General features: G+C 37.8%; 1 protein-coding gene across 11 annotated transcripts in view; it reads left to right on the top strand.

The window, feature by feature from the left end:
- The first annotated feature begins 744 nt into the window (after positions 1 to 744).
- The window catches only part of ANK2 (ankyrin 2), a 365,297-nt gene continuing 349,698 nt past the window's right edge, over positions 745 to 16,343 (top strand). For 2 of the 11 annotated variants that reach the window (XM_027543802.1, XM_027543797.1), the window contains exon 1: positions 829 to 1,035. In XM_027543802.1, the coding sequence (XP_027399603.1) occupies positions 952 to 1,035 (84 nt within the window). In that variant the 5' untranslated portion in view covers positions 829 to 951. Of the gene's footprint in view, positions 1,036 to 16,343 lie in introns of all 11 variants that reach the window. The other 9 variants (XM_027543804.1, XM_027543796.1, XM_027543772.1 and 6 more) reach the window with 8 other exon arrangements.

Below are 16,343 nucleotides of genomic sequence, written 5' to 3'. Positions count from 1 at the left end.
TTATCGAGAAGAATTCTGGAACTTTATAAACTCCTGGAGAGCAGGAGTTATGTTTTGTTCATCTGTTAGTAGACAGAATTAGGTTAAGAAGACTTTTAAGATCAGTTATAAAATGTTTCAACTCGACAGCTTTCTTATGTTTGTGTTACACACACACACACACAATATATATATATCTCTGGCCATAAGAAGCTCCTGGCCTGTCAAAAATAGATAGCTGGGCAAACAGTTGGGTAAGCTGTTACAGGTGCTATGTCAGAACAGTTCAGTGGAAGGAGGAGGCTCGGAAGAGGGAGTGGTCTGTGTTACCTGGTTGCTGGGGAGCCTGCTCTCAAGGCTTTGTAACAGAAATCATCTTTGAGCTGAGTTTTGAAAGATTATCATCTGGAGTCAAATGAATAACATCTTAAAAATGTAGCTTACATTTCCTTTAGAATATTAATGGCTAACCCTGCTCATCGAGTAGCCTCTTCACCAGCTAAAATGTACCTCTTCAGGTTCAGAGATGCATTCAGGATGTTACAGTTTTCTGGTTACACATTGTGTCTGCTCGGTGTTGAAGTACCTGTAGGAAGAAAATTAAGTACAGGTTTTGTGTGTGGGTGGAAAGCCGATCGAATTGCGGGTGTGTCAAAAACCAACCAGCAGAGTCCCCAATCATTCGAGTCCCTGGCGTTTTTTTGTTTTTTGTTTTTTTTCTTTTCTGAAGGCTTTCTTCATTGTAACCGGTCCCTGATGGTAATTGGTTGAATCAGATTTAACAATGCAGTCAGATAAACAGTTGTGGCAGCTGCTGCCATGGCAACGTCACCGTCCTCACCCTCCCAGTGCGCGCCCCTTCCCCACCCCTCGTCTTCTGCCTGCTTTCCTCCAGTAAGTGCATACTCGCTAGTGGTCTGTACCGGCGGCAGGGTTTAATGGCAGAGCTATTTTCTTTCCAAACTGTTCAAAATGATGAACGAAGATGCAGCTCAGAAAAGCGACAGTGGAGAGAAGTTCAATGGCAGTAGTCAGCGAAGGAAAAAACCCAAAAAGGTAAATTGCTACCGTATAGCGGTGTGGTTGTGTGTGTGTGTGTGTGTAAGTGTGTAATATTAGTGAGGCTGTAGAAACCGTGGAGCGTTATGAGTAACTAGAGACTATAACTGTGCCAAGCATTGCATTTTAAAGAGGCAGGTGCAAGCTGCTGCTTTTTGAGAATAGGAAAAGAACTGGGGTTCATAATGGATAGGTTGACTGGAGCATGGTGAGAGAAGCACAGAGTCAAGGTGTGTTCTGCATATGGATTACTGAGAACTGTGGCCACAGACAGATGCTTCTGGTAGTAACTGGGTACAGAGAGAGTCATTTTATTTTTAGAATGGGTGAGTTCTTTAGAAAGGAATGGGTTAAGCAGTGTGGAGCAGAAGGAAGATTTGGGGCCAGATGTGTTTGCTCCGTGGTGATCTTGAGATGGCTGGACAGCGAATGCCTTTTGGTTCTGTGCTAGGTGTATTCTTCCTAAGGAGAAAACACTGTTGTGACAGGAGAAATTTGATCCCCACCATGATATTTCTTTGGTTTGCTTAGCTCCTCTGCAGTTTTCCCAGACATTAATGTGATAGCTCTTTCATTGATTAAGGTAAACAGCTAACAATGTTATGGGGGAGGGGGTGGTGGGCACACAGAGCAATACGTAGGATTTCTTGCCCTGGCATACATTCCCACATCTGTGATTATCATGGAAATGATACCAGTGAGAAACAGTGGGAAAAGATGCAAACTATTCGGCCCCACCCAGTGCCAGCACTTCTTTCTTTATGGCCTGACTCCTGGTAAACTGTTGCAGCCTCACAGAGCTCTTTGAGCTCCACCTCTGAAAGAGATGCCTTTTAAATAGTCTCCTAAAATCCTTTATTTCCTGAGTCAATAATATGGGCCGAATCTGTGATTCTAATGTAAATGGATTCCAGTGCTAGATGGTTTAGGGTTTTGAATGAGCAGATTAAAAAAAATAGATATCTTGAAGAAATGAATATGTTTTTATTTTAATAATGTGGAAATTGCATGGTGTTTGAAGTGATAGATCCATGATGTACTAAATGTGTCATAATCTACAAAAATTCAAAACCTCTGATATCAAAAGATCACTGTATAAGCAAACAAGGGGTTAGTATATTTGTACAATGCCATGTAATTTGATAAAAATAAGCATGCTCACCTATGATAATTTTTAGATAATAGCATGAAGATAATGATGCAATCTGATAAAAGCAAAAAGATAATTCAGGGCAGGCAGGAACATTGGTAGAATATCCTTTTGTACTTAAGAATTCTGGATACCCCAACCCTTGAGGTCATTTTTATAGTGTTAGCTAATTGATCAACATTAAAAGAAAACAATTAGAAAAGAGAAAGAGAGCTAGAGAGAGGGAAAAGGAAAAAGGGAATTTTGGCTTGAATTCACAATATCATTCCAAAATCCTCTTAATTTCTCTCTGAAGGGCCTGGCCTATATTAGAAACAATATACTCAGAACTATTAAAGGGTTGGAGAATGTATCTCAAGGAGATTTTAAGCTCTGAGTGATAATGCTAAATTCACACAACCAAAGCCATCTTAAAGTGTTTGAGGGGAAAAAGGAGACAAAATCGTCCTATGTGATAACTATAATATTTTTAAAGCTCCATTTTCTCAAACATATTTACTTTAAGAATAAATTCTCTTCCACACTTGCAGTCAAAATGATAGCAGCTGATAGCAAGCTTTGAATATGTGTGTGTTTGTACATACATTAATAGGCATATATTAAATGAGCTGTTAAGATAGTGAATTTTGAGTATTAAAGGTAATTTCATCTAAAAAGAATACACATACACATACACACGCATAAACATCCTTCAGTTTGGTAAATCAGACATAAGTGGGTTGGAATCTTAATTCTATCCTTTCATGTTATGTTTGGAGCCCATCGCTTAATTTCTCTGATCCAGGTCCTCATTTGTAAGATGTGAATAATCGTGAATACTTTTTGGTATTTTGTGAGGGTTAAAAATAATGTGTATAGTATTGTTTGAGCGGTATTTAATATATTGTTGACAGTAATTTTTAGTGTTGTTGCTGTTCCCTTAAGTGGAAATTATTTATTGGAATAAAGCATGTAGAAAGAAAGTCTATATATAGAGACTATAAAGATTATTTTAGAGAGGCATAATATACTATTGGTACTTTGCAAAGGCTCATACTCATTTTTTAAAATGTCACAAGTTATATGTTAAAATTGGAAACTTTTGATTTCATACAAATTATTGAGATTTACAGAAATGTACCCTAGGTCTTCAGAGTCCTGCTTCACATCTTTTGCCCAGCAGGCAACTTTAATTTCATATTTAGAAACTTTTAAATTGTCCAAGCCAGAAAACACTGGACATCCCTCTCTCCTGCTAAATTCAACAGACCATTGAATGTGCTTTGATGAGGAAATAATAATCAAGAGATAAGCATCCCTAATAAGGATGAAATCTGAAAAAAAGCAAGAACTGGAGCAAAGTCAATGCCGTATATCACTTTTAATTCAATTGTCTGCTTTCTACTAGAGGTTTCTATTGAATCCTCTATAGGATTCCATACAGCATCCAGGATTACGGACCACCAGGCTCATTGTGGCCTGGGTGTTGATCTAATATGTTGAATCTTAATTTTTGGAAATATGCCTCTTCCTGAAATAAATATTTAACAGATGAGCACAATCCACTGGTTTATTCTACGCCTCACAAAAGTAACTCTTCTGAGGGTCAAAACTAAAGGGTCCTTTGCCATAAAACCCACCATGTGAGAAAATAAACTCAAGGAGTTTATTTTGTATTAGAATTTTAGTGAGTATCTGGAAGATAGAAATTCTTTTAGCTTTTGTTAAGAATGTTCTGACTTCAGTCATTGAGTTTGTCGATGCTCTCCTGCAAAGCCCACCAGGAGCACACGTGTGGTTAGGTATGTTGGGATTACAGCCCATTGCACTGAGGATGGATGTTCAGTGGGGAACTGAGTGTGAAATGACGCATTAGATTTGGGCTTTGAATGAGTGATCTGGAGGAGGGTCCAAGAAAATGAGGACTCACTCTGGGTTGGGTGTTCTCGAAGCAGGGGCAGTTTTATGATTGTGTATCCCAGTAAATCTGAGCTCTAGGAGAGCAGACTAAAGCTGAATCAGTAAAGAAGTGGCAGACTCTCAGAAGTCTGGAATTTTGCGGCTTGGACAGTATTCATGTTTTGTCTGTGTTTAGACATGATAAGAGAGTGGTGTCATTGTTGTCCCTCTCCATCACGGTCACATAGTGGCCTGGTCTGATGATGGGATGCTCTGTGAAATCATTTATGTTCAACAGCAGAACACCAAAGTCAAGCTGATAGGAACAGTCCAGTTCCTGGATGTCAGTGATAGCTTTTTCTCAAGCTTGTACACAAAGATACTTTTGAGAGAGACAGATGTATTTATTATTGGCTGCTCCTTAGTGTCCAAAGAAAATAAATCAGATAGTGTTGTTGCCAAAGAATTCATAGAAACTTTTTCATTTAATGCTCCATCAAAATAATTTCCTTAAGGCCCAATTATTTCACACAAATATCAGTAAATATTAGCTAAGGCACAGATTTGGGATTGATGTTCTAGTGAGGTTCAGTGGAGAAGAGGATATGGACATGCTGGAATTCTCACCTGGTATCCTGAACGAAAAGGAAGCATTGACACTTGTGTGATGTATCCGGGTGAGTGTTTAGCCTGTTCTAAATCCCAACCAACTCTAAAAATTGCTTATCCCAGATAATATTTTGGCAGATTAGATGAAAAGAATCCAAGACCATATTCGTGTGCAGCATCCCACACATTTCAATTCTGTGTCAATGACATGACAATGGATTTGCCCTGAAAGAGGCTGCAGGAGCCTTAGATAATTTGCATAAATGATAATGGAAATGCCCAGACATCAATCACATATGGCAGAGCCATCTGAAGCCACTAGGTTTGGTGAGTTCTTCTAAAACAAGTAAATAATTAAATGGCTTTATAATTATTTTCCTTGTTTGGTGAAATGAATATAAAGATGAAGTTAAAATATAAATATGTACTGTTGTTTTTAACAGAATAGTAAGATAAAATGGCTTTGTATATACCTTATATTCATTTAAACAGTTTTGACCTGGACTATTATTTGAGAATATTTATGAGCATTGCAAGGAGAAGGCAATGGCACCCCACTCCAGTACTCTTGCCTGGAAAATCCCATGGATGGAGGAGCCTGGTGGGCTGCAGTTCATGGGGTCGCTGAGGGTTGGACACGACTGAGCGACTTCACTTTCACTTTTCACTTTCATGCATTGGAGAAGGAAATGGCAACCCACTCCAGTGTTCTTGCCTGGAGAATCCCAGGGACAGGGGAGCCTGGTGGGCTGCCGTCTATGGGGTCACAGAGTCGGACACGACTGAAGTGACTTAGCAGCAGCATGAGCATTGACTGCAACATTATTTTGATTTTATATAATTTTATTGCTGTTTACTTGCCACGGCCTAAATGGAGAGATGAAAGTAGTGCCAGATGTCTGATTGAAATACTGCCATTTGAAATACTACCATTGAAACGTGAGTGACAGATCTAGTGGAAGGTTTATTTTTATAGCAGCCACAGCAAGTATGACTTTTTTAGTGGAATCAGGTAGCAGAGCCAGTGTTTGGGTGTTGGATCTGGCAGTTGTCTGGCAGTCAAATTTGTTTTGATTTCAGTTAGTGCCTGATCTTGTTCAACCAGGACTAGAAAGGCTTCAATGTATAATTCTCCCAGAATAATACCCCATTTCTACAATTCTCCAAAAACTTATGATTTACCCTTTATTTTACATTAGTTTATAATCCAAAACAGTGTGTGTTGCTGGAAGACAGCAGTTCCCCATCAGTGAAGGTATTTAAAATGACCATCTGTCAGAGATGATGGAAATATTTTTACTGGATGGAAAAATCCTTGCAACTTGATATTCCATGATTTTCTTTCTATATGTCACTCGTTTCCATCTCTTTGGACTCACCTTCATGATACTTATTTTTTTTCCACTGCTAATTTCATATGCAATAACTAGAAAATTAATCCTAAAATGTCCTTTTTAGAGTAAAGTGCTGTCTGCTGACCACAACTGCCAGAATTACCTGGGTTGCCTACTAAAAGAATAAAATTCTTAGGATCCACTTTAGATCTGCTCAATCATTTTTGGTGAGTTTTGATAGGTGTCCCACTTTTTTTGATGTGTGCTGGAGTTTATTTATTTATTTATTTTAAAAATTCATTTATACATTTATTAACCTCCACTTGCTCTAAATCAGAAGCCATACTAAGAACTGGGGATCCCAAGAATAAAACAAGGTATTCCTGCTCTTGAGCAGCTCTCAGTGTTGAGTTTTATTTGCAAAAATGTAATATTTTAAGCCATCATTAATTCACAGTTGAAGTAGGCACTTACTCATGCTGCTGCTGCTGCTAAGTCGCTTCAGTTGTGTCCGACTCTGTGCGACCCCATAGACGGCAGCCCACCAGGCTCCCCCGTCCCTGGGATTCTCCAGGCAAGAACACTGGAGTGGGTTGCCATTTCCTTCTCCGATGTGTGCTGGAGTTTAGAACCATTGCTTTAGAATGTGGTCAGCAAGCTGAGTTCCTTTAGAAAGAAGAATCTCTGATTTCAGTTAGATATGTTAAATTGCTTCTTGGCTATTACATTTGTTTATTTTAAGTCTAAATGGCAATAGTAATGATACAAGAGAAGAGAAAGCATTTTTCTCCCATTGTATTCTTATTCTACATCTAGAACCTGGAATGCTTCACATAACACCATATCATTTAATCTTCACAGTAACTCCTATCAGAGTACTGTTATCCCAGTTTTGTAGATTAGCAACTGGAGACTCAGAAGCTTCATATAGAGATGGTGATGGAGAAATGATGGACATTTCCCCCACTAATCAAGAAGTGACATATTTTGAACCATTTCTCCCATGCAAACCAGATGCTAAGTTATTCTATGCTAAGCTATTCCTGTGTCTCTAGCAAAGCTTCTAAGCTATCTATAGTTTCATCCTCTGCTAAGATATCCTCCAGATTCCCCCCCCCCCCAATGTTACTTCCTCTCTTTCATCAGTTGATCACGGTTTCCAAAATGCCCACTCTAATCCCTGGAAATAATATGTAAAGAGGATATTTTTCCTGATTCTCTGAGATATGCTTCTAAGCAGGACTTCTCTTTCTATTCATTTTGCTTTCATTACATCTTGTGGCATGTTTGTGTAGAGGTTTATTTCAGTTTACACAGACAGTGTACTGGACTTTGAAAATCCACAAAGATGAATGGAACAACAAAAGCGTAAACAGGTATCTTGATGTGGTTTAGGCGTGTTAAATTAAGCTGGCATAAAAAGCTGATCCTACTTGCATAATTTGAGTTCTAATTATTCTTTTGAGGAACTCTGTTAGTGTGATATTCTCAGTAATTGTTCTATAGAAGACCGTTCTTCATGTACTCTTTTACGAAGTGTTTGAGGTTTCTTTTTCCTTCTTGATAAAGTTTCTAAAGAGACAAGTGATTGCATATTGAAATAGAATTAAGATCTTTAATCTGCATTTGTTAGAACATGCTAAATTATAAATGAGCCTACAGTTGTGTTTCTTTCCTGCTTGCATTCTGTAGTAGCAAAAACAAAATCACTATTTTTATCTTAGTTGGCACTGACCAGATTCATCACAGCAAATAAATTTACCATCTCAATTTCCTTTGACTTTGAAAAGTCAGAGTTGGGATTGCTACCAAATGAAACAATTTTTTGATAGAAAAAAATCTTTTATATACTTGAGACCAAGTAAATATGATAAGGCATTTCTTTTCTTTGAAATCCATTAATGTCTTCCAACCTTTCAGGGAGGGTGGATTTTTTAAAGCTGGTGGTGGTGGTCGTTTAGTCATTAAGTCATGTCTAACTCTTGTGACCCCATAGACTGTAGCCCACCAGCCTTCTCTGTCCATGGGATTTTCAAGGCAAGAATACTTGAGGGGGTTGTCATTTCCTTCTCCAGGAGGTCTTCTCGACCCAAAGATTGAACCCATGTCTCCTGCATTTCAGGCAGATTCTTTACCACTGAGCCACCAGGGAAGGAGACAGTAAGAAATGTTCTAGTTAATGATATACCTAAATCTAGAGGGTAAGCTTATGCTTAGCTACCAGACCTGTTTGTTTTTTTTTTTTGCCTCCTGGTAGCTCATAGACAACTATCATCTTCTACCCACTAATTTGTGTTTGTGCTCATTAAGACAAAGACCTTGATTTCTAACATTTACTTAACGAGCTTCAATTTCTAAGAATCAGCTTGTTTAACTCAGCTTAATTTAGATGTTTCTTCCTTATGCACAGGAAACCTCCTTTAATTCAACAATGGTTTGCTAGGTGTATAGTCCTGCAATAACGACTGTGGTATTAACTAAACTGAAAGTCAATGCTTGATACCCTTCCTTTGAGTTTATAATCTGGTTGAGCAGACATTTCTATTGAAAAATAAGCCATTTGGAGAAATATTATGAATATTATGTATAACCTATGTTATAATAATTATCACATTGTACATTGCCAAAAATGAATTCTGTAAGAGCCTGGAGGAGAGCAAGAGATCAGTATGATTTTTTTAAAACACTAAGCCATATGAGTGGATGAGCAACAGCCCTAAGCCTTGGATTTCAACGAATACTTCAGTATGAAGGAACACGGGCAATCAGATGGAGCAACTTCAGCCATATAATTTCAAGTTACATTAAAGACTAAGAAACTGTTGAGACATTGATGGTAGCTCACAGCTACAAACTTTGTGAGTGAACTCTCTCTGTTGTGTCCTGATGCTCTGAGCCTTGGTCAGTTCTGGGTTTGCATTTTGGAATCCATTTTCTTTGGGGAATTTTACTGTGTCCCTCTCTTATATATCTCTAGTCACTTATTTATGAAGGCCTTACCCCATATATATTTATATTTATACATTATTTCTGTAGTCAGGAGTAAATTCCAATAAATAAACATGGAGAACATTTTTATAAATTATCCGAGTTATCAGTCTCTACCTTAACCTTAAGAGATACTGATATGATTAACTCAGGACTGTAACTATCTAGAACACTTATCCAGGAATTTCTAAGATTTTGCATCTTAGCTGAAAATGGCTTTTCTTATTTGGTTATTATTATAGCCGTTGTGCATTAGCCTGCTTTGTGTATTGGCATACTTTTGAGTTCTCTCTGCGTAGCTAGGTCCTGTTGTATTTTCAGATCTTTGAATTTGAAATTCATGACTTTTTCCTTTGTCCCCGCTTACCTGGTCTGTCTACAGGTTTCTGCCCTTGGTTTTTGTCCATCTTCACTGGCAGGCGGAGTGACTCATAGCCAATTATTTTACCGCTAGCTGCCTTGGACTTTCTAACCATAAAATAAGGACCGTAATAGTTACTGCTACTTCAAAGAACACTTAAGGTTTGAAGAAGAAGAAGAAGTAAGGGAGTATTTTCGAAGTACAATTATGAAGACAGAAATAAGTGTTAGGATCTGTGTGGATTTTGCAAGTTTGAAGAAGTTAAAAATGAAACGTGGACCATTCTATAATGTTTCACCAAGTTCTAGGAAGTGACACCTTTATATAAGTATTTTAATGTAATCATTTATTGTCGTGCTGCTCTTTAACAACAGATATCTCTGGCAAATTGAAGCAGTTTAGGTGACGGTGTTCTAACTTGTAAAAAATTATTGAAAGCTTTAAAAAAGCAAAAATTATGAGAACTATGTATGAGAAGTTTGGTATTTTCTGTGTCAGGATTTCAGTTCTCTTTTCATAAAATGTGTATCCCTAAAGACTCCTTTTCCTAGGTGTTCTAAATATTTGCCCTGATTTGAGAGGGTGTGGTGCCAAGATGCCCTCCTCTCTTATTTTATAGCATTGTCTCATTGTAATCATTGCCCAGAGAGGTGGCAACAGAGCTGAAAACCAGTATTCTAAAATGAAAATCAGGAAGGAAAAAAAAACTAGAACAAGTACAGATACTTTATATTCAGTAATTTAGAGATACCATTAGAACCATCCATCCTATTGGCTTATTAAAATGAGTCTGAGTATCTGCTTTAATTAACTCACATCCTGTGAAATCTGTGTTAGATGTGTTTCACCTGCTACAATTGTATAGTATTTTCCATGTAAGACACAGTAAATCATTTCAGTGCCCTCTTAGTCAGATTCAAAAGACAAGAGACACATAGGATTTGGTATGCATATGTTGTTGTCATGAACTGTAGTAGTACAGTACAGTTAACAACTGTGTATGCACCTGAGGCTTAGCATGATTTATCATGTATCATCATTTGTGTTCCAAAGCTGGTACTTGATGGCCAAAGAATAGACTTTGTAAATAGCCTGTAGGAATCAGTTCTCTTCTGCCTCAGCATGAAGATGAGAGGGCTGTCATCATAGTGTGTGTGTATGAGTTATTCCTCTGTCCCAGGACTTTGATGTGGCTGTATGCCACCCGCCTGTTCCCTGCTGGGTCCCACAGCGTGTACTGGGGTGTGTGCCTGTGACAACGTCAAGGCAGGTTTGTCATATTCAGGTTGTGATGTTTCTTCTGAATCTCCTGAAGAAAGCTAGTATGACTTTCAGTATGAATCCTCTGTAGAACGTCAAGGTGCTGCTCTGCCCTGATGATGCTTTATCCTGTGTAGTACAGGTAAGGAGAAGGGTGGAGGGAATGTCCCATGGCCTCTTCCACCCACATCAGAAGACATGCATCAGAGTTTGTAGATTCAGCAGGATACAATAAATTTGCAACTAGAGTTTATCTGCACAGCAAATTTTTTTCTTTTGGGGTGGGTTTCAAGGTACTATAATTGTTCATTTTGAACAAGTAAATCTGATGTTAGAATAGAATCTACATTATAGAGTTTACCCTCTAGTTCTAACAAAGGGATTTATTTGGTTTTCCCAGGACAACATTCAGAACAAAATGAAACAAGTGATGGGGATAAAATAAAATACATATGTAAAATTCTTTTTGGAGAGTTTTGTATCTGTACTTTGAGAATTCCAAAATTGGCAACAGTTTCCTCATAGCCCGTAATTTATAGTAGTAATTAGGAAAAATCTTAATGTAAATTACCCATTTATTTTAATAAATTTAGACTATTTTGAAAACCATATTTGAGTAACATTAATAAAATGTTTGTAATACATTAGTCTGTTCTAAGACTCTGAATAAGTCCATATACTGGGCTTGAGCCTTTGACTGTGTAGATTATGACAAACTGTGGAAAGTTCTTAGAGAGATGGGAATACCAGGCCATCTTACCTGTCTCCTGAGAAACCTGTATGCAGGTCAAAAAGCAACAGTTAGAACCCTGTATTGGAACAACTGATTGGTTCAAAATTGAGAAAGGAGTACAACAGGGCTGTCTGCTGTCACCCTGTTTATTTAACCTATACGCTGAGCACATCATGAGAAATGCCGGGCGGGAGAAACATCAACAACCTCAGATATGCAGATGATCCCACTCTAATGGCAGAAAGTGAAGAGGAACTGAAGAGCCTCCTGAGAAGGGTGAAGGAGAAGAGTGAAAGAACCAGTTTAAGACTATTAAAAAAACTAAGATTGTAGCATCTGCCCCCATTACTGCATGGCAAATAGAAGGGGAAATGGTAGAAGTAGAGACAGATTTCCCCTTCTTGGGTTCCCAAATCACTGCGGATGGTGACTGCAGCCTTGAAATCAGAAGACAACTGCTTCTTGGCGGTAAAGTGATGAGAAACCTAGATATCGTGTTGAAAAGCAGAGACATTTCTCTGCCAACAAAGGTCTGTATAAGGCTATGGTCTTCCCAGTGGTCTCATCCATTTCGAGAGCTGGACCATAAAGAAGGCAGAACACCAAATAATTTATACCTTCAAACTGTGGTGCTGGAGAAGACTCCTGAAAGTCCCTTGGACAGCAAAGAGATCAAACCAGTCAACCTTAAAGGCGACCAACCCTGAATATTCACTGGAAGGACTGATGCTGAAGCTGCATATTTTGATCATCTGATGTGAACAGATGACTCATTGGAAAAGTCCCTGGTGCTGGGAAAGATCAAGGGTAGAAGGAGAAGAGGGCATTGGAGGATGAGATGGCTGAATAGCATCACTGATGCAATGAACATGAACTTGGGCAAACTCTGGGAGATAGGGAGGCTTGGTGTGCTGCAGTCCATGGGGTCACAAAGAGTCAGACATGACTGGGCGACTAAACAACAGCAGTAATGACACTGGGGTTTTAGGATTAATATTGACTGGGTTTTGGTTTGAATTGTTCAGCTATTTAGGGCATAGTGCTAGTCTAGCCAACCCACTCCAGTGTTCTTGCCTGGAGAATCCCAGGGACGGCAGAGCCTGGTGGGCTGCCGTCTCTGGGGTTGCACAGAGTCCGACATGACTGAAGCGACTTCGCAGCAGCAGCAGCTAGTCTAGCCACTATATTCCATACAGACCAATTATCTGTAGTCTCAAACCTTGGACTTCATTCTTAACCTTAAAGAGTAGTTGGTTGAAGGGAGGCAGAGAAGGAGAATTCTGCTAGATATGTGTAAATCCAAATCCATTACCCAACACATACACTTTAAGAAACGGATATTCTGTTGACACATTTATGTATCAGTATTCCTCCCTAATTACTTATCTTTCTCCTCAATAAAAAAAGTTCTCTTTTGTAGAGGATCCACATGAAGAGTAAGTCCTCTATGACTTAAGATGTTTGCCTAAGTCAATTAACTATGCTTGTTTGAATAAATTATGCTTTTTCCAATAAACTGAGCAATTTAGTAATAGAAAAAATATTCATTAAGAAAAATAGTTCACCTCATTGTAACAACATTTTACAAGAATAAATAAAAAGCAATAATTAAAAGTACTGAGAGCTTATCATAGTATTAGGTGCTAGCCATTGTGCTGAGTTCTGCAGAGATTAATTTTCTCTTCACAATTATTCAATGAGTGGGTGACCATATAATATTCATCTTAAAGATGAGGAAATTGATCTAAATGGATTGAAAACTTCCAAGATTGAATCTGTGTAGCTATCCCAGATGTAACCCCAGGTCAAACCTACCATTTTGCTCATCTCCAAAACCCCCTCATATGCTGATAGAACAGTTTAAATAATTAAGACAGGACCCAAGAATGAAAGAGATAAAGGTTTCTTTTATGTGCAAAACCCATTGTTACCAATATGCCTTCACCGATTGGCCAATGAATCTAAAAAGCTATTTTGATTGATTTTTTCAAAAATAGTTCAAAATAAAAATATAAATCCAAATAGGAAAATGCTTTTTATGTAGTTGTTGACTAAAATTATCAAAAGCTTTCATAATATCCAAGCCAGAGGTGAATTCTTAGTCTTAGCCCTGGAACACTGAAGAATGAAGCTTTATCCATTGGTATTTCCATCTGTGCTTCAGCTATTTTAGTCAAATGACTGACACCATTAACACAGCCTCTCCAATATAAGGAGGAATTTGTTGTGAGTTTCTGTTGCTTGTCCTAATTTGAAAGGTCACTAATCTATCATGTGTTCCATAATCTCATTACACAGCAAGGACCTCTTGCCAGTTGTTAAAGAATCAGTAGGAGTGATTGCACTGTTACATGGGGCCAATCAGGCATTTGTCTCCTGGCCGTAGAGTAACCTGGACCTTTTGAGAGGACAGGAGGTCCATTTCCACACTCTTCCAAGTGGCCTAATCCCAAGTGGCTTCCATGCCTGATTTGTGAAGATAGTTCTTAGGTAACAGCAACAAGTCTATGTGATTTGGGTACTTTTACTTTTGACAGAATACCTTGGTCAGACAAAGAACTACTCTTGGAACAATTTTCTGAATCACTGGCCAGAGTTCACTGAGATAGTGAAGGTCCTTTTCTTATTGCTTCTTTCTGATAATAATATTAAGGGATGATGATTTCTTTTATTGTAACATCTGACTTATAATTTATCCACATGTGAAGACAGTTAGTAGAGTGGAATTATTTTTTCCTTTGCAAAGAAATTAATTTTTCTTTTCATAAAGGATATTAGGAGATCAAGTTTTAATAGGTTGCCTATACAGCAATGTCAAAGGGTTTAGGAAAAAATTGTATACACACATACATATACATTTTTATTATTCTGAGTTTCAGCTATGACACTATTGGAAATGGCTTAGAAACGTTTTATTTGAAAAAGAAGTTATAACCATACTCTGACTCACATTTGCCTGGATGTTTGAGATACCTTTATTACTGCTGTTGTCCTAAAAAGTTTCTGTAATGAGTTATCTTCATTCTAAAAAGCTAGTGTTATGCCATATACAGATTTTAGATTCTTGTCTACAACCGGATTATTAATTTGGGAGTTATAAATTGAATTTCCAAATGTCCAAAAAGTCTTCCTTCCTCTTATGGTGGGTTAGACTACTTTTATCTGTGTATGTCAGGATCTATGAACAGTCTCAAGTTCCAACCCAGGATCATGTGGAAACTGTCATGGGATGGCCTGTAATTCAAATATCATGTACATCTCACCTTAACACTTTATAATAAAGAAAGTAACATTAGTGTGCGTTGTGGAATTTTTATTGTTTGGAGTGATTTCTCAAATTCATTTCAAGGTGATCAATGAGTTTAGATTTTTTATATTCTTTATTGGCTACAAGCTCTTTGTATATTCCTATATGAATGCACATCACCCTTTCATAGTACCTTTTTTTAACCTCCAGAGGAACTTTATTTTGAATAAAGATTATTTAATACTATATGAGCTGAAAAAGTGAACAGAATTCAATAAACTGAGAATATGGGATCCAACATGGAACTCCTAGAATGTTTTGGATACAAATAATTACATCATGGGGGTGATTGATACTTAAGCAGATATGGCTGACTATATTTTTCTAGATACTGAATGTTCTGGAATATGAAAATGATTCCTTGCATCTGCTAAATGGCAGTTGTCTAGTACTTATTCATCTATTATTTATCCAGTAATTTCAAGGCTGTATAGCTGAGATATTTAAAAATAGATTTAATATTTTACCTTTTCTTTCTACAGAACTAATTTGATTAGTGCCACCGTGAAAAGTGATTATGTCTATTGACCTTAAAATGACCTTGAGAAAATGAGGTGGTTATACCAATTTAGGTAACAAATGATGTGTCTGTATTATCAGTTTAGTTCAGTTCAGTCGCTCAGTTGTGTCTGACTCGTGACCCCATGGACTGAAGCACGCTAGGCCTCCCTGTCCATCACCAGCTCCCAGAGTTCACTTAAACTCATGTCCGTTGAGTCAGTGATGCCATCCAACCATCTCATCTTCTGTTGTCCCCTTCTCCTCCCATCTTCAGTCTTTCCCAGCATCAGGGTCTTTTCAAATGAGTCAGTTCTTCATATCAGGTGGCCAAAGTGTTGGGAGTTTCAGCTTCAAAAATCAGTCCTTCCAATGAATATTCAGGACTGATTTCCTTTAGGATGGACTGGTTGGATCTCCTTGCAGTCCAAGGGACTCTCAAGGGTCTTCTCCAGCAACTCAGTTCAAAAGCTATTATACAGAGTGAAGTAAGCCAGAAAGAAAAACACCAATACAGTATACTAACACATATATATGGAATTTAGAAAGATGGTAACAATAACCCTGTATATGAGACAGCAAAAGAGACACTGATGTATAGAACAGTCTTATGGACTCTGTTGCAGAGGGAGAGGGTGGGAAGATTTGGGAGAATGGCATTGAAACGTGTATACTATCATGTATGAAACGAGTCGCCAGTCCAGGTTCAATGCACGATACTGGATGCTTGGGGCTGGTGCACTGGGACGACCCAGAGGGATGGTATGGGGAGGGAGGAGGGAGGAAGGTTCAGGATGGGGAACACATGTATACCTGTGGCGGATTCATTTCGATATTTGGCAAAACTAATACAATATTGTAAAGTTTAAAAATAAAATTAAAAAAAAATAAAATAAACAATGAGGCAATAAAATTACATCCCGCAAAGGAAATGTTGTTCAAGCCATGTATATTTAGAATTAAATATAGAGTCTTCAAGATAAAAAAAAAAAGCATCAATTCTTTGGTGCTCAGCTTTCTTTATATATTTATGTATTTCTTTATTTTTGTATTGGTCTGTATTATAGGTGACCAAAATTCAAGTTCTGTAGTGTATTATCTACTTGAATCAAAATTTTGAAATTGAATATGATATTTAGTAAAAATATATCCAGCAGAATAGATATGAGCATGTATTCATATATATA

Source organism: Bos indicus x Bos taurus, chromosome 6, assembly GCF_003369695.1.
Source record: "Bos indicus x Bos taurus breed Angus x Brahman F1 hybrid chromosome 6, Bos_hybrid_MaternalHap_v2.0, whole genome shotgun sequence".
Lineage (NCBI taxonomy): Eukaryota > Metazoa > Chordata > Mammalia > Artiodactyla > Bovidae > Bos > Bos indicus x Bos taurus.
Note: the sequence above shows the minus strand (reverse complement) of the source record. Positions and strands in the feature narration are given on the sequence as shown.